The sequence below is a fragment of the Arachis hypogaea genome, chromosome 10 (genome assembly GCF_003086295.3).
Source record: "Arachis hypogaea cultivar Tifrunner chromosome 10, arahy.Tifrunner.gnm2.J5K5, whole genome shotgun sequence".
NCBI classification, from domain to species: Eukaryota; Viridiplantae; Streptophyta; class Magnoliopsida; order Fabales; family Fabaceae; genus Arachis; species Arachis hypogaea.
In genome coordinates, this window is record NC_092045.1 from 91,667,987 (window position 1) to 91,686,772 (window position 18,786).

The window sequence follows — 18,786 nt, forward strand, 5'->3', positions numbered from 1 at the left end:
CTCCTTTTGGATTCTCTTCTGTATTACTTGGGAGAATACTGGGAGGAGTTTCAATAACTTTCTTACTCAACTGGCCTACTTGTGCCTCCAAATTTCTAATGGAGGATCTTGTTTCATTCATGAAACTGAAGATGGCCTTTGACAGATCAGAGACTATATTAGCTAAATTAGAATTATTTTGTTCAGAGTTCTCTGTCTGTTGCTGAGAAGATGATGGATATGGCTTACTATTATTCAGCCTATTGCGTCCACCATTGTTAAAACCTTGTTGAGGTTTTTGTTGATCCTTCCAGGAGAAATTTGGATGATTTCTCCATGATGGGTTATAGGTATTTCCATATGGTTCACCCAGATAATTAACCTCTGCCATGGCAGGGTTCTCAGGATCATAAGCTTCTTCAGAAGCTACCTCTCTAGTACTGTTGGATGCATGTTGCAATCCATTCAGATTTTGAGAGATCATGTTGACCTGTTGAGTCAACACTTTGTTCTGAGCCAGTATGGCATTCAGAGCATCAATTTCAAGAACTCCCTTCTTCTGAGGGACCCCATTATTCACGGAATTCCTCTCAGAGGTATACATGAACTGGTTGTTTGCAACCATGTCAATGAGTTCTTGAGCCTCTTCAGGCGTTTTCTTCAGGTGAATAGATCCACCTGCAGAATGGTCCAGTGACATTTTCGAAAATTCAGAGAGACCATAATAGAATATATCTAATAGGGTCCATTCTGAAAACATGTCAGATGGACATCTTTTGGTCAGCTTCTTGTATCTCTCCCAAGCTTCATAGAGGGATTCACCATCTTTTTGTTTGAAAGTTTGAACATCCACTCTCAGCTTGCTCAGCTTTTGAGGAGGAAAGAATTTATCTAAGAAGGCAGTGACCAGCTTATCCCAGGAGTCCAGGCTATCCTTAGGTTGTGAATCCAACCATATTCTAGCTCTGTCTCTTACAGCAAAAGGGAAAAGCATGAGTCTGTAGACTTCAGGATTAACTCCATTCGTCTTTACAGTATCACAGACTTGCAAGAATTCAGTTAAAAACTGATAAGGATCTTCAGATGGAAGTCCATAAAACTTGCAGTTTTGTTGCATTAATGCAACTAGTTGAGGCTTAAGCTCAAAGTTATTGGCTCCAATGGCAGGAATGGAGATGCTTCTTCCATCAAACTTGGATGTTGGCTTTGTGAAGTCACCAAGCATTCTCCTTGCATTATTATTATTATTTTCGGCCATCTCTTCCTCTTGTTTGAAATTTTCTAAAAGGTTGCCTCTGGATTGTTGTAATTTAGCTTCTCTTAATTTTCTCTTCAGAGTCCTTTCAGGTTCTGGATCAGCTTCAACAAGAGTGCCTTTATCCTTGTTCCTGCTCATAAGAAAGAGAAGAAAACAGGAAAAGAAAGAGGAATCCTCTATGTCACAGTATAGAGATTCCCTTATGTTAGTAGAAGAAGAAAGGGGTAGAAGAATGAAGAAGGATGAAGAAGAATTCGGATTTGGATGAAGTGAGGTGAAGAGAAGTGTTAGTAATTAAATAATTAAATAGAAGAAGATAAGAGAAGGAAATTTTCGAAAATAATTTTGAAAAAGAAGTTAGTAATTTCGAAAATTAAAGATAAGATGAGATTAAAATTAAAATTTAAAACAAAAAGAATTTTTGAAAAAGAGAGGGAGAATTTTCGAAAATTAGAGAGGGAAAAGTAGTTAGGTGATTTTGAAAAAGATAAGAAACAAACAAAAAGTTAGTTAGTTGATTTGAAAAAGATTTGAAATCAAATTTTGAAAAAGATAAGAAGATAAGAAGTTAGATAAGATATTTTGAAATCAAATTTTGAAAAAGATAAAATTTTTTTGAAAAAGATAAGATAAAAGATAAAAAGATATATTTGAAAAAGATATTTGAAAAAAAAAAAGATTTAGTTTTAAAAATTACTTAACTAACAAGAAACTACAAGATAAGATTCTAGAATTTAAAGATTGAACCTTTCTTAACAAGAAAGTAACAAACTTCAAATTTTTGAACCAATCACATTAGTTGTTAGCTAATTTTTCGAAAATTGGATAAAAAGATAAGAAAAAGATTTTGAAAATATTTTGAAAAATATTTTTGAAATTTTCGAAAATTAAAAAAAATGAAAAAGATATGATTTTTGAAAAAGATTTTGAAAAGATAAGATTTTTAAAATTGAAATTTTGACTTGACTTGTAAGAAACAACTAATTTTGAAAATTTTTGACCAAGTCAATCCCAAAATTTCGAAATTTTGGAGGGAAATAAGGAAAAGATATTTTTGAAATCAAATTTTGAATGAAAAACACAAAAATGACCCAAAACATGAAAATTTTGGATCAAGACACAAGATGCATGCAAGAATGCTATGAATGTCAAGATGAACACCAAGAACACTATGAAGATCATGATGAACATCAAGAACATAATTTTGAAAAATTTTTGATGCAAAGAAAACATGCAAGACACCAAACTTAGAAATCTTTAATGCATGAAAATTATGAATGCAAAAATGCACATGAAAAACAACAAAAGACACAAAACAAGAAATCATCAAGATCAAACAAGAGGACTTGTCAAGAACAACTTGAAGATCATGAAGAACACTATGAATGCATGAATTTTCGAAAATAATGCAAGAAAAATTTTAAAAGCATGCACTTGACACCAAACTTAAAAATCAACACAATACTCAAACAAGAAACACAAAATATTTTTTATTTTTATGATTTTCTAATTTTTTTGTATTTTTATTGATTTTTTTTTCGAAAATAAAGTTTAGAAAAACGAAAAATAAAAGAAAGATTTTTTGAAAAAGATTTTTGAAAAGAAAATTACCTAATCTGAGCAACAAGATGAACCGTCAGTTGTCCATACTCGAACAATCCCCGGCAACGGCGCCAAAAACTTGGTGGACGAAATTGTGATCACTTGTTCTTTTGTTTATAAAGGATGTATATTCTGAGGGCATTGTTTATTTCCTTCACAATCTCGTTCAACTACCAGCAAGTGTACTGGGTCGTCCAAGTAATAACCTTACGTGAGTAAGGGTCGAATCCACAGAGATTGTTGGTATGAAGCAAGCTATGGTCACCTTGCAAATCTCAGTTAGGCAGATTAAAAATGGTTTATGGGTTTTCGAATAATTAATAATAAAAAGAAGAAATAATAAAAGGGATAGAGCACTTATGCAGATTCATTGGTAGAGGTATCTTTTAAGTATATACAGCTGCTGCATAGCTCAAGCACGCCTGCACTCCTACTGCTTCTACTCAATCCTTCTTACTCCTTTCCATGGCAAGCTTTGTATAGGGGTTCACCATCAACTGTGGCTACTTTCATTCCTCACGGGGAAATAACCTGTGCGGCTGTCACTCGCACAGCTAACCAGTCTGGAGGCATCACCCATGGCTGATGGCTACATCCCATCCTCGCAGTGAAAACTATGCTAACGCACTCTGTCACAGTACGGCTAATCACCGGTTGGTTCCCGCTCCTACTGGAATAGAATCCCTCTTTTGCTTCTGTCACCAACGCCCAGCAGGTTAAAGTTTGAAGCACGTCACGGTCATTCATGATCGGAATCCTACTCAGAACACCACAGACAAGGTTGGACTTTCCGGACTCCCAGGATCCTACTCGGAACACCACAGACAAGGTTGGACTTTTCGGATCCAGATGAATGCCGCCAACTATCTAACTTATACCACGAAGATTCTGTTGGGGAATCTAAGAGATACGCATTCAAGCTCTGTTGCATGTAGAACGGACATGGTTGTCAATCACGCGCATTCATAATTGAGAATGATAATGAGGGTAATCTGACTCATCACATTCATCATGTTCTTGGGTACGAATGAATATCTTGGAATAAGAATAAAAGAGATTTGAATAAAAGAAGATAGAATTTCATTAATACTTGAGGTACAGCAGAGCTCCACACCCTTAATCTATGGTGTGCAGAAACTCCACCGTTGAAAATACATAAGCAAAGAGTTCAGGCATGGCCGAATGGCCAGCCCTCTCTAACGTGATCAATGATCCCTTAAGATGAAGAATAAAACAAAACTGAGATCAAAGATGTCTAATACAATAGATAAATGTCCTATATATACTAGACTAGCTACTAGGGTTTACATGAGTAAGTAATTGATGCATAAATCCACTTCCGGGGCCCACTTGGTGTATGCTTGGGCTGAGCTTGATTAATTCACGAGCTAAGGCATATCTTGGCGTTGAACTCTGAGTTATGACGTGTTTTGGGCGTTCAACTCCGGATCATGACGTTTTTCTGGCGTTTAACTCCAGACAGCAGCGTGTACTTGGCGTTCAACGCCAAGTTACGTCGTCATTATTCGAATAAAGTATGGACTATTATATATTGCTGGAAAGCTCTGGATGTCTACTTTCCAACGCCGTTGAGAGCGCGCCAATTGGAGTTCTGTAGCTCCAGAAAATCCATTTCGAGTGCAGGGAGGTCAGAATCCAACAGCATCAGCAGTCCTTTTGTTAGCCTTTTTCAGAGTTTTGCTCAAATCCCTCAATTTCAGTCAGAATTTACCTGAAATCACAGAAAAACACACAAACTCATAGTAAAGTCCAGAAATGTGAATTTAACATCAAAACTAGTGAAAACATCCCTAAAAGTAACTTAAACTTACTAAAAACTATATGAAAACAATGCCAAAAAGCGTATAAATTATCCGCTCATCAATCATGAATTGGGTGGAACGAGAGTATGACCCTTTTCTACTTGAGTTCTTGTGATTCTCGAAAGAGTTATGTCGCTTGAACTACAGCTTGAAAACAAATTCCTCCTAAATTGCTAATTACATGAACTAATTGGGATATGTGACATAAAATTCTGTTAGCTTTGGTAATTAGGGTTTTTGTGGCGTTAAACTAGTTTTCTGAATTTAACCCTCTAATCAGAATTGAGTGACCATGAGAGTGGCGTTTGATGAGGATTAGAAGAGATTAAATCGCTAAGAGATTAGGGTTTAATCACTTATGATTTGCCATATAATAGATCCTTCATTGTTAAAATAGTTAGTAAGACATTTTAATCTGAAAAAAGTAAACATCTCCGAAACCTTAATCAATTTCTCATCATTGTTTTACACCAAACCCTTTAATTGCTTTCTTTATTTTCTTGTTCAATTGTTTATGCGTTTACAACAACACAACTCTTTTTACTGTTTGTCTAACTAAGTTCAACAAGACGACCATTGCTTGCTCAGTCCGACAATCCTCGTGGAATCGACCCTCACTCACCTGAGGTATTACTTGATGACCCGGTGCACTTGCCGGTTACGTTGTGCGAGTTCTAATTTCGTGAACCATCGCACTTCGGTCGTGCAAGATCAACAACTAACACTTTTTCACTAGGCATTTTGCGCACCTCAAACACCTTGTTTCTTCTATCAAACCGATGCACAATGATGTTACCTGCATGCTGCATGTTTGCCTCTATCCACTGAGTGGCAAATTTTGAGAAAGTAAATCCAGCATAAGCCTCAGTACTCTTACACGTAAATAACTCATTCAACCGATAATATGTTTCTCGGACTAGTGCCAAGATAGGAAGATTTCGAGCACCCTTCAACACCGAATTAATGCACTTGACAAGGTTCGTCGTCATGTGACCCCATCGATGTCCCTCGTCAAATGCCAACACCCACTGAGGATGTTCGATGTTGACACACCAACGAACATATACCTCGCCTCATTCTTACAACCTCCTGTAGTTGACATTGTACTCCTCCACTATCCTTGAATACCCAATGTTGACCACAAGCTTTTGCAAGTACAGAACCTTGAATTCCCTCAAGAAGTTGCTACCAATGTGCCAAATACAAAATATCCACCATGCTCTCGGAGGTTTCCAATCACCTCCGCTACGATTTACTGCGGCCCGGATTGACTCACGATGATCGGAGATTATACCCACGCGTCTCTTCTTACAACATGTGTTCATAAATTACTGAGAAAAAAGTATCACGCATCAACAGTCTCACCCTCTACAATGGCAAAATCAATCTGTACAATGTTTTGATTCCCATCTTGCGCAATTGTAACCAAAAGACAACCTTTATATTTTCCGTATAAGTGGGTCCCGTAAACCTGAACAAGCAGCTTGCAATATTTGAAAGCTCTTATGCATGGATTGAAACTCCAGAATACCCGATGAAGTATCCTAACACCATCCAGGTCTTGACTCATGTTATACAGAGGTTGTGTTTCTATTTGGACTTGTGAACCAGGCATCTTCTGAACCATTGCGAAGAACCACAATGGTAAAGCTTGGTAAGATTATTCCCATCCACCGAAAGCCAAGCCTTCTGGTAACTAATAGTGTAGTTGAATCTTGCCTGGACTTTCGCAATTATAGATTTGACCTTTATCGATGGGCCGGATTCAACCAATGGCTTCATAGCCTCAGCAATCGTGTCCAAGTCTAACTTGGAGTGATCCCATGAGATCGTTCCCATAGAACACGTGTGCCTCCCATTGTATCTCTAAATCTTCCAACAGGCTTTTTTCTGTATCAAGCTGGCTCGGATAAGCCAGTCGCACCCACTTTCATAAGTCTTGCACTTTGCATATGTGGCTCGGATTGATAAACAACGTAATCAACTCCTCTGGAGATAGTGAAACTCCGAATTGCCGCAATGACTGATTTTCTTGAACCGTATTCCATTCTAATTCTAAACTCTCCATCCTCAGGATCAGCAACACCTATAAGAAAACAAATTTGTCACTCATCGATCCGTTAAAACAAAATCAAGTAAACATTCTACCCACTGCTCACATACCTATGTTTGCATATTCGGAAAACTCTGGTGTATGCATGGCTTTAAGATCCAAGCTACACATAAAAGGTGGAACGTCCATCGGTTGACTAACTGCGGCTGGAATCACTAAAGTTTTCGCCACTGCCTCACCTCTCCCATCGTCATCTTCATCCTCATCACCGGCTTCGTACGTAACTTCAAACTCCTCATCGCTATCATCGTTCATTCCCAAGTACACCTCAGCTCTGTCATCTTGCACATCTATGTTATATTGTACCTCATCTGCAGCAATATGCTCAAACTCAACGTATAACTTAACCTTCGGGTGTTGCACCTGAGTTTGTTGGTGAATATGAAACATCCGCTGAATACTAATTTTGTCGACGATTGGCATAACCTCAAACTGTATTAGGCCGCCAAATACGACAACTGGACTCTTATAGAGAATGTTGGTCACCCTCTTTAAAATATCAGCCTCTAGCTTTGACAGAGCCCAAACTGTAGTTCCGCAAATGTTATTTTGCACAGAACAACAAACGAAAACATATTCTCACATGCAAAACTCACATCCTCATACGTATTTCGTACGACTTCACCATTGCGATAAATCACAATATTTGTAGTGCCCTCTATCGTATCGATCATGGAGGAAAATACCTCTCTCACAATGAAGCAAAATGGTTACGAGTTTTGATTTTTATAGACAAAAGACTTAATTCGCAGACTACGTGTTGCAACGCCATCCACTAACGTCTGCCACATGTGAAACACGTTACCTACGTGTTGAAGAGATGAGCAACACATAGCAACATGTTATCTGTATGTTGCATGCAATTCTTGACACGTGTCCAATATATTAGTTGTGTGCTGAATCATGACGTTATCTACCTGTTGTATTCGTATATTTACACTACTTGTATATACACCAAAAATCTCTATTTTCAAGTAAAGCTGACCTCTAAATTCCATATCAAAATTCTTTAGCGTTTGGAAGGAATATTTGTATTTCAATTTCATGGCAATTTACCTAGGCGAATGGCGAACAATGAGACCCCTCGCACAAGAAACAGAAATTAATAAAAAAGAAAAAGGAAAAACCCCAATTAAAATCCACATATATAAACAAAACCCTGGCCGCTTCTCACTCTCTTCTTAGTCCAAAGATTCAACGATTAGGAGTGCGAAGTTTCAAGTCTGTGTTCTTCTCACTTCCCTCTTTCCTTCCCTGGTAAGCTTCCTTTCTTCCCAAAACCCCAATCTTCGCGATACAATAACACCTTCCATCTCTTCGTCGTCTTTTTTTTTCTTCTCTGTTCTGGGTAAGCTCCGTCGAATAATTGTAATCGATGAATTTGCAATGTGGCTGTTGGTGTTGTTATTAGGGTTCCACTGTGCCGATGAATTTTGTTCTCAGAAAGGGACCGTCTTCATCCATTGTGGGTTTCCAGTTTCATTTTACCTTCATGAACCGGGGAAGGCTTCGCTGTTCTCGCAATTTCTTTCGCCACTGGACTTGACGCTTCGCACCCTCGATTCTTTTAGGGTTATTTAATTCCGTTCATCATTCTCTAGTTAAATTTCTCGTCTTTTTTATTTTTTATTTTTATTTTTATTTTTAATTGGGAGTTCCTACGAAGTTGGTTTCTTTCTTCACTGCTGGTGAAGTGGTTCTTTGTTGTTGGATTGTTTGATTCAAGGGAAGTTGTTAGATTCTGAAGGTTTTACTATTTAAGCTTTCTTTATTCTTCTGCGATGGCCGCAATGAAGTCAATTCCAGGGTACCGGTTTCATCCAACCGATGTTGAGCTGGTTCAGTACTTTCTGAAAAGGAAGGTGATGGGGAAGAGATTCCCTTGTGATGTGATTGCTGAACTTGATATATACAAATATCCGCCGTGGGATCTACCAGGTTTGCACTCTGATTTCATTTGATTTAGTAGAGTTCTGTGTTCCTCAGAGTTGTTTTTAACTTGATGATATTTTTTCAGATCATTCTTTGCTTAAAACTGGAGATTTGGAATGGTACTTCTTTTGCCCTCGAGGGAAGAAGTATTCGAGCGGAGGGAGGATGAATAGGGCCACAGAATGTGGGTACTGGAAGACTACTGGCAAAGATAGATCCGTTGAGAACAAGAAGCTTGTTGTGGGCATGATAAAGACTCTGGTGTTTCACATGGGTAAAGCACCCAAGGGAGATCGAACTGATTGGGTTTTGCATGAATACCGACTTCAAGATAAGGACCTTGCTGATAAGGGTGTTCAACAGGTAACTACTGATTACTCATTCATGAACATTAAGTGTATTTCTACTTTGGTGAGACTAAGGAAATATATGTTGAAATATATGCTGCTAATTATTGTTATCTGTTAGTGTTTGTGCTTTTCTGCCCATATGGGGATAACTAGGAATCTAGGATTGTTGTTATTTATGTTGTAATCGTCTTATGTTTCACTAGAAGCTATGCTCTTAGCTGATGAGCGTATTTTAATACACGAGGATTAGTGGATTACAGAATTCTGCTGAATTGTGCGCGTTGCAACCTCTATTGTTGGTAATGGCTTCTATGTAGATTGTCTTTTCATGTTAAGCCTGATGCCATAAACTGTTTTTTAGCAGTATATATATGGCTGGTGCTTAAGCTGTATGGTATATAATGGCTAGCTTTACTTAATATAATTTTACCGTATGTCTGACTAGTTTAGCATCTCTTCTGAGACTGTTTATGGTTTTTGCTTATTTTTGTGCTTGTTTTTCTGGTGTGTTTATTTTAATTAGTTCTAATTGTTTACGTTTTTCTCAGGATTCTTATGTGATATGTAAAGTGTTTCAAAAGGATGGTCCTGGTCCTAGGAATGGTGCACAATATGGAAGGCCGTTTAATGAGGAAGACTGGGATAAAGAGGATGAAATTGACTGTGTAGAATCTGCACCTGTTGCTGCTCTACCTGCTGCAGTTCCTATACAACCCGCTTCATGTCATAGCTCTGTTGTGAATAACGTGAATCTCTCTGTGAGTGAATGCTATGGGTTGACCTCTGTTTCGTGTTTAACAGGGCCAATGCCTTCTTGCTCAGCACATCCTTCAGCTCCAAGTAATCAAGTTGATGGTGACATTACACCAGTGCCTGGTTCCTCCATAGAAGATAACATAATGGCTCCTACTCAGAACACCACAACTGAAGTATGCAATCTATTTATTCTTATTTATGCCTGCACAATATTTTGGGGGAGTTTGACTAGATTGTTTTTCTTTTCATGCTTGTTTCAATCTAATCTATGACATCTCTTCTACAGTTTCCTTCCATCTCTTCCCCCATATTGTGGAAACATATCTAGGACCTTGGTTTTTGGAATAACTGCATCTGTCGCATCCATTATTTTTAGTTTCAAACTCATGATGCTTTATTATTATTGTTTTACTTTGTTCCATAAATGTTCTGAGCCTTCATTTCTTTTCTCTTGTTCTAATTTTGTAATTACAGAAGGTTGACAATCCTCCTGACATAAACAATGCTGAAGGAACACCTTGCTTTGATCCCAATGAGATTTTTGGGGGTCTGGGTGACCTTGATGGTTTGTTCGAAATGGGTGGAATTGGACATGGTTTTTCCTGCGGCCAAAATGGTGGATATACTGTGAATGAAATGCTTTCTGCGGGTGATGGGTTGCGTTTCCCTGATCCCCTGGACTACTTGGAGTTGGGTGACCTCGACACTCCATTGTTATGGGAGACTAATGAACAAGGAAATTGGAGCCAGGACAATAAGTGAGGCTTCAAAATTTGACGAAGCATCAACATGAAGTTGGTGGAAGAACCATTGCCGTGTGTTGCTGATCTTGATTGTCTTTCCATTCTCATTTATAAACTCTACTGAAGCATATATTCTGTAGAAACATTCCTTCCTGTAATAAGCTAACACATGATAGCAGTTGATAAATCTTTAGTGTTAGTTCTATTTACTAGGTTGGATTAATCATTAGCCTCACAAATTTTCTTCTGATATTTTCTAAGTTGTGTTTGATAGAGTGAGTTTTCAACATCTATTACGTTGAAATCTATTCATGTCTTTCGTAGTAATGTCAAATGATGGAAGTTGACGCATTTAACCCTAAACTTCTAGTATTCTCAATTTTGTTTTATTGAAGGGTTAGTTGATGAGGGAACTGTGATAGGCCTTTGCCCCTTTACTTTTCGTCGCGTTGGAAACTGGAAAGTACGTTATCTAAACCAGTATAGCTTGATCTTGCAAGGTCTTTTCGTGATTTATATAGAGATCGACTAAATTCCATTATTAGAAAGATTGTGATAACTAGTAGATTTAGAATTGAACATAAAACTAGCACTATGAATTTTTTGTACATGATTTTTAAAATTTTTAGTTTTATAGTTAGTTAAAAACAATATAATTATCATAATTAAATCCTATAGTATAATATAATGTTAATAATATAATAAAAAATAATTTTTTAAATATATATTATATATTTTGAAGTATTTGCTTAAGTAAAAATTATTGTTAAACTATATATAAAAATAAATAGTAAAGTTCTTACTTTTAATTAGTTAATTTTGATAAATAAGTTGCATTTAAACAAAATATTAACAAGTAAATATAAAATAAAACTTGACTAAAATTCTACACCCCTAGCGAAAGTTTTTAATGAGATAAAATTTAAGGAAAAAAATAAAAGAGTATATTTAAATTTTGAGTAATTAGTAAATAATTAACCAATAAATTAATTATTATTTAAAAAAAATTAAAACTTAAATTTTATAGTTTAAAAAAAGTAGAAATAATTAAAAAATACATTTTAATATTAATTTAAGAAATTTTTACAAAAAAATAGGCAAACAGGCCAAATCATTTGGATCGGACTCAAAGGCTCAATCTATAACACTCCCAAAATTGGCTTTCTTCATCATTTTTCACTTTGAAGCTCAATCTATAACACTCCCAAAATTGGCTTTCTTCATCATTTTTCACTTTGAATAGGTTGTAGAAGAAAGAATCGTCCATAACTTTCAATCCAGAGCTCCAATTGACGTGCCGTTAATGGCCAAGTGTATGTATTAGAATTCTCTTAAATTCTATCGAACAAATTGGTAAAAAATTTGTATTTCTTGTCCAGTTCTTCCTCTCCTCAAATTCATGGGTTTTGAGTTTGAATATTCAGGAATTGAATGATTTTTATGGTTTAGGTGAACTCTAACAGTGGATAATCATTGGATTTTGTCCAATTGATTCGTGGGTAAGGTAAGAAATTGTTAAACCCTTGTGAATCATTGAATTAGTGAACTCTCTGATGATTGTAGTGATATTGTGTGAATTAGATGGTGTTTTTGTTGATTTGGAATTCAATTTGACAATTTGGAACGAAATTCGGGTGATTAAGCTTGAAGAATTGACATTTGGAAGCTTGGAGTTTGTGGAAGGAGAGGTTTTTGAGGTGTTTCGAGCTTAGGGAGGGATCGGCTAAGGTATGGTTTTGGTTTTCCGTAGTTAATGTTTAATGTCATGTGAAAACTTAGGTTAGAGGACCTTAAGATAGGAATGAATTAAATGAATTATTGATGGATTGTGATTATGGTTTATGATGTATGTATAAATGATGAATGAATTTGTATGTGTTGGATTATGACTTTGATGGGTATAAAATAATGACGATTGTTGATGTGTTGAGGATTGATGGTGAGCTTGAATGGATTTAGGGCTGCACACGGATCAGATCAGATCGGATATAGCCTAAAATTCTATCCGACCTGCACTGCACTCATCGGATCAGATCGGATACAATATCCGCATTTTTTCAGGCTAGATCCGATCCGCAAGTATGCGGATCGGATCGGATATCGAGTATATCCGCATAATTCAAAAAAACTATTTTAAGATTTTGTTTGGCTGTTTTTACAAAAAAATATCCAGAAAATTCATTTTTCACCTGTTTAAGCCTATTTACTTCTAAAATATTATCAATAAAAGTTCTCTTGAATAACAAAAAAAAAATAATAACACAAGATTTAAGTTGAATTATTCTAAGTTAAAGTATAACATAAAAAATTAAAAACAAGATATCATAAAATTCATAAAATAACACACTAAAATTCATATCACATTAGGGTTTATTTATATGAGATGTGCGGATATGCGGATTTGCGGATCGAATCTGCGGATATCACTGCCAAATCGGCAATCCGATCCTACCATAGTGCGGATCGGATAATATCCGCAAAATTCAGATCGGATGCGGATAATTACCGCGGATATGGGGATATTATCCGATTCATGTGCAACCCTAAATGGATTGGTTGAGAGATGTGAGAGTCGATTTTGCAAGCGGTTGTTATTGAAGTTGGCTATTTTTTTTAAGATTTAATATTGGAATTGGTTTGATTTTGAAATAATTTGATACTAGGAATGATTTGAATGATTGAGAGGTGCTTGATTTGGTGGTTAGGACCCTTGAAGAGTGGCAAAAGTCCAATTTATAGAGGAGATGCTGCTAAAATTTTTATGAAAATTAGAGGCTTCGTTTGAAGTGGTTATTTAGAAAGATTTGGGTTTAGGGATTTTATGATTTGATTTTTAGTTATTAAGAAAACGATTACGTTTTGAGTTTGATTTATTTAAAAAAGATTGAATTAAGTTTTGAGTATGAATTTTTGATGAATGATGATGATATTGAGACTAATTGTTGATCTTCTGTCGCAAGATGTGACCAGACACTTTAACTCCCCGAGCTCCCCTATGGACACACACATATATATATATATATATGTATATGTATATATATATATGTATATGTATATATATATATGTATATGTATATATATATATGTATATGTATATATATATGTATATATATATATATATATATATATATATATATATATATATATATATATATGTATGTATGTATATATATATGTGAATTTGAGCTTGGTTTTCTGAGAGAACTCTCTTGGCGGAGGTGTGAGGGGCGACGGGAAGGGGGGGAGGAGCATTTGTTCCACCAGTGATTCGGAAGATTGGAGAAGACAGAAAGTAGAGTGTTAGGTTAATGTTAGATTCAGAACTTGGAATACCTTAGATAATTTACTTAATTTCTGGTTTAGTTGAATATTTAAACTGAAATATGAGTGTCGGAGTACTAGGAATGCTTCTGGATTTTCCGAGACCTTTTATATTAACTATGCGAGCATCTTTACCATACTGAGAACCTCCGGTTCTCATTCCATACATATTTCTGTTGTTTTTCAGATATAGGTCGAGAGGCACCTCGTTGAGCGTTTGGAGACCCTCCTTACAAGCAAAGAACTATTTTTTGGGCTGTTATATTTTGTTTTAAGCTACGTATATATGTTTATAGAATCTCCGCATGTATATTTTGTATTTTGTCTCTCGTAGAAGTTGACTTGGAGAAACAAGTGTTTATTTTGTAGTTTGAGTTATATTTAGATTGTAGAAATATATATATAGTTATATACTCTGACTGGCCTTAGTTTCGTGGGTTGAGTTCGGAGTTAATTATCTGTATTTTGGAATTTTCATCTATATAGTCATGTTTTTAACCTTCTTTCCAAATCTTTCTATCCATCTATGCTTATTTTTCGTGAGTGATATACTTTTCTGTTTGTATTTCGTATGACTTCTCTTTCAAGACTCTTAGTTATAAATTCCTTCAATTATATTATATAAGTATTTTTATTTTTATTTTTAGAGGTTGTAGCGCCTCACCACCTCTGATTTATGTCTTAGGCGTAAAGCTCTGTATGGTAGGATGTTACAGTACATCACCTAGGGTGTACATGGCTCGGGTAAAGCCGGGTTTGTCTTGACTCGAATTCGACCTTAAATAATAATCGGGTCTATTTTTGAGACCTTTACCAGTCCTAAACCCGGTGAAAACATACTACTTTTCGAGTGACACTAGAACCAGGTCTAAATCGGTGAAGTTCGGGTTTTGATAAACTTTATGTCAAAAAATTATAATACACTTATTTATAAAGAAGAAAAAAATATACTTGTTACCAAAAAGTTGATATCCATATTTGAATTTGAATTTGTTTATAAATTCTAATTTCGTGATTTTTTGATCTATTTTTTAATTCAATTAAGTGTGATTAAAAATAAAAAATAAGCTTATAATCAATATAATATAATATTAAAATTAATTTAAAATATATATACCTTTTTTAATCTTCTTAAAGTGCACAATGAGTTGAGTGAAACCGGTTTCGCATTGATCCAGACCCGACTCTAAATAATAATCGAACCTATTATTAAGACTCTTATTCGACCTTTAACTCAATAAAATCACATTAAATTAACCCCTAAAGTATTCGAGTATGACCGGACCGACCGGACCTTCAAGCTAGACCAGGTACACCCCTGACATCACTTACACTAAGTTACAAAATATAAAATTATTATACATCAAATTAATTTAAATATGTTTTCAGTAATTTCTGTTAACATCATTGAATATGAAACGACTTCACTTATAATTCTATTTCAAATAAAGATTTATAAAAATTTAATTATTTGACATATAAGTTGTTGATTCATAAAATAAAATATAAAAACAAAATAATATATTATAATAGAATGAAAGACAAATAAACAATAAAACAATTTTTTTGCTTAAAAAATAATCAAATAATGATATTAAATTTATTATTAATTAAGAGAAAATACTAGTATAAATTATAAGACAAAGAAAGATAATAAAAGAAAGTGAAAAATCTATAAAAAATAAAATTCGAAAAATTATAACAAAAAAAATATCAATAGAATAATATAATTCAGAGCGTTTGTAGAAAAAAAAAAAGAGTATTTCCTTTATATATATTAATTGCTATGGTGTTTAAAGTCTAGTGTTTAATTTACTAAAAAAGCTTAAAAGTCCATATTTAATTTAAAAATATAAAAACAAATAATTTTAAAATATTTGATACCTACCTTAAAAATAAATTCCACAATTTCGGCACCAAAATAAAATCACAAGAAAATTAGCATATAAGACAGATAAAAATAGATGTTCATCACTTTGTACAAAGTTAAACAAACGAGAATAGCATGACCATGGCAACAGATGTGCTACAAGAATAGACCTTTCTAAGGTACAGCAACGAGTTTTCTTTTTTTATGAGGATTTCTTGGAGGCCTCATTAGGACCTAGGCCATTAAGAAAATATTAATAAATTAAATTAAAAATAATACAAAAACTTCCTAGAAAATTCGATACTATTTAGGCATCAATCAACTAATACAATGATCATCTTCATATGGAGTTCATCTACTTTATTCAGTGTACATAGCTTAGAATTTCTCACCTAATTGCAACTCTTTACAGAGTAGACAGAAGTAAACATCACAAGCATCAGTATTCTTTTTTTCTTTACCTTGATTCAATTTCATGAGTCTCAGAGCCCCTTAAAAATGATCTGCGCCACCATATCTGGAATGCCTTACTTAGATTTGGACACTCAGTACCATGCTTTGAGAAATACCGAAACCATTCCATAAACAGCATGTGTTGTTGCTTGAGAGGCAAAGTAAGAAGTGCCTGACCCACTGCCTCTTCCAATGCCTTCATATCAAGCCCCTTTTTGCATCTCTGCAGCCACCCAAAGTCCAACAGCATTGGTTTGAACCACGCCTGAAGAAGCCCCCACCTAGCTTCCAACCGACATTGTAGTTTTCTGGTGCCGATGGCGACAAACAATGTTGCCGACACTCGACTCAGTTCGTATCTTACCATGGGAGAGGCATCATCATGCAATTTAAGTAGCTGCTGCTGATTGGCCCATATATCAACAAAGTCTTCCGCCATTTGCCCATCAAACATGATTTCCAGCAACCAGTTGATGTTATCAACCTGTCTTGCAACACGTTCGATCAAAGGCTTGTTCATATCTTTCATCGGCAATGATTGTTCATGACGGTTGTCATCGGGTTTCCCCTCAAATAGGCTAACTAGAGAAGCGAGACACGAGTGGCAAACAGAATATAGATCCTCCTTGCTGAGGTCAGCATGGTTCTTCTCATAGACTGAGCTTTTACTTAGTAGACCCTTTACTAGTGACTTAAGTTCGTTCCTTGCATTGGCATCTGCAGAACCGGTGATAGACCAAACGAGTTGCATTGCTACATTTGGCTGTGAATCTGCTGAATCATTCAAGTAGAATCTACCTAGGATGTCCCTGGTTGTCGTATCATCGAACTTGAATCTCGTGAACAAGCTCCTCAATTTCTCTTCTTCCTCTTCAGTCCAAGGAACAGCCTCAAGGTACTTCAAACAGGATAATACACCCCTTGTGAACTTGATGCCAGCAGCCACCTATAAACACAATCATAACAACCATGTAAGACAAATGCAGTTATTCAAACACAACCAAGATTGTTTCCTTAGAAAAATCAAAATGTTTAAATGCAAGTTCCAATTCTCCATTTTTCTTCCTTTTAATTTCATGCCACACAATACTAAACCAGCTTATTCCCAAAACACTCAAAAAACCATACCTACCATATACTAGCTGCAAATTAAATCATCAACAAAACATACACAGAAATGAAGATAAAATATTTTACTAAAGGAAAAGAAAGTAACAACTACTCAGGTACCTCCAAAACGTCGATGGATCGAAAAACACCAATCTTAGCGAGCCTTTTGGTAACATCATCCTCGAACATGAGCTCAATGGTTTCTCTGAACAACCCCAAGTTATCAACCTCAGGAACCTCAATCCTGCACATTTTGCTGCTACAGCCACTACCATTTGAAGTTGAACCTGAACCCTTCTTGTAATCACTTATCAAACCAGCAAAAACCTCGGAATTCGCGTACAGAACCACCGAATTCAGCTCCAAAACCATGCACCCACCATCCTTCCCTCTCAAACACATCCTCACGTCAAAAATACCGTCTTTAGTTCCTCCGCTGCCAGAACCCTCCTCTTCCACCACCGCAGGAGGCAGCGGAGGCGGTGTCGGTGCCCGGAAGCTCCGAGATCGCAACTTGGGCTCGGAATCGATGGCCGGAGAGGGGGCGGGAGCGGCGGAATCGACGGCGGCGGGATCGGAGTCAATGGGGGATACTCTGCCGGGGGACAAGATCCTCCGAGGGTCGATCCGACCCGCCATTCTGGACCCGGATTTGGTGCTCTGGGGCGAGCTTGGGACCGAAAGATTCGGTTTTGAGAAGGTTTCAGACTTCCCCTGACGCGGTTTCGAGTAATGGGTTGAAGAATAGAAGTTGTCGGGGCTCGACGGCGGAACGGCAAAGGAGCAGCACCATGTTCGCCGGCGCCGGCGATACGAACGTTCCATCGAAATGGGGTTTCAAAAAACCGATAAAGGTCGAAAATTGAAGAGTTGTGACTGAATGGGTAAAGTGGGTGCTCTGTTTTTTATGTTTGGAGCTGAAGAGTGAGGAGCAGGAGCATCATATCATGGTCATGCTCTGTTAAATGTTATAGTTGTTATTTTCTTTCCTTGGAACGGGTGTTATTTACTTACTTTCTTGGGAATTGTGTTTTTTATTTTATGGGTTTTGTTTGGTTGTTTTTGTGTTCCGGTGAAGAAATTGAGGAAATAGTGCTTAGCATCTGCAAGCTGTGACCTTTTAATTAATCTGGTTTAGTGGTGTGTTTTAGGCTTAGGGGGTTTTGTGATTCTGTTTGTATGAGTTGTAATGTTAGTTTGGAATTTAAGGAGGAAAAGAAAAAAGCGACCGAAGTGAGGGACAGATGATGATGAATGATGAAAAGTAGTACTACTCTATTACTGAGGTGGCCCCATCAATAGCATCGTTTTGGGGAATTGTTTTGTTATATTATATAAATATAAATAAAAAAAAATCAATTAATGTATTTATGCTTTTTTGCCTTGTTTGTTGCTTGTTGGTCAGGGATGGCATAATCTCCTTTCGGACTCCAATCCAATCATTCATTCCATTAAAGGGATAGATAAGATTTTGCT

At 36.1% G+C, this 18,786-nt stretch overlaps 2 protein-coding genes and 1 non-coding gene across 3 annotated transcripts; 2 read left to right on the plus strand and 1 right to left on the minus strand.

The window, feature by feature from the left end:
* The first annotated feature begins 737 nt into the window (after positions 1-737).
* Positions 738-841, plus strand: LOC112719094 (small nucleolar RNA R71). The gene has a single exon (XR_003161411.1). It is a non-coding gene; the product is annotated as a small nucleolar RNA R71 (small nucleolar RNA).
* Positions 842-7,793: 6,952 nt separating this feature from the next.
* Positions 7,794-10,919, plus strand: LOC112715918 (NAC domain-containing protein 82). The gene is made up of 5 exons (XM_025767750.3): positions 7,794-8,032; positions 8,187-8,713; positions 8,793-9,070; positions 9,606-9,986; positions 10,288-10,919. Exons 2-5 carry the CDS (start codon positions 8,557-8,559, stop codon positions 10,573-10,575), a joined length of 1,104 nt encoding a protein of 367 aa, XP_025623535.1. The 5' UTR covers positions 7,794-8,032; positions 8,187-8,556; the 3' UTR covers positions 10,576-10,919.
* A 4,880-nt stretch (positions 10,920-15,799) lies between these two features.
* On the minus strand, positions 15,800-18,552 carry LOC112715919 (BTB/POZ domain-containing protein At2g13690). The gene is made up of 2 exons (XM_025767751.3): positions 17,431-18,552; positions 15,800-17,146 (listed from the first exon to the last, which is right to left on the minus strand). Exons 1-2 carry the CDS (start codon positions 18,133-18,135, stop codon positions 16,205-16,207), a joined length of 1,647 nt encoding a protein of 548 aa, XP_025623536.1. The 5' UTR covers positions 18,136-18,552; the 3' UTR covers positions 15,800-16,204.
* Positions 18,553-18,786: the final 234 nt, after the last annotated feature.

Excerpts from the sequence above, each read along its gene's own strand:
- LOC112715919 (XM_025767751.3), bottom strand. The coding sequence starts at position 18,135 with ATGGAACGTTCGTATCGCCGGCGCCGGCGAACATGGTGCTGCTCCTTT. Across the intron at positions 17,147-17,430 it reads GATCCATCGACGTTTTGGAG|GTGGCTGCTGGCATCAAGTT; the intron begins GTACCTGAGTAG and ends TTGTGTTTATAG.
- LOC112715918 (XM_025767750.3), top strand. The coding sequence starts at position 8,557 with ATGGCCGCAATGAAGTCAATTCCAGGGTACCGGTTTCATCCAACCGAT. Across the intron at positions 8,714-8,792 it reads TCCGCCGTGGGATCTACCAG|ATCATTCTTTGCTTAAAACT; the intron begins GTTTGCACTCTG and ends ATATTTTTTCAG. Across the intron at positions 9,987-10,287 it reads CTCAGAACACCACAACTGAA|AAGGTTGACAATCCTCCTGA; the intron begins GTATGCAATCTA and ends TTGTAATTACAG.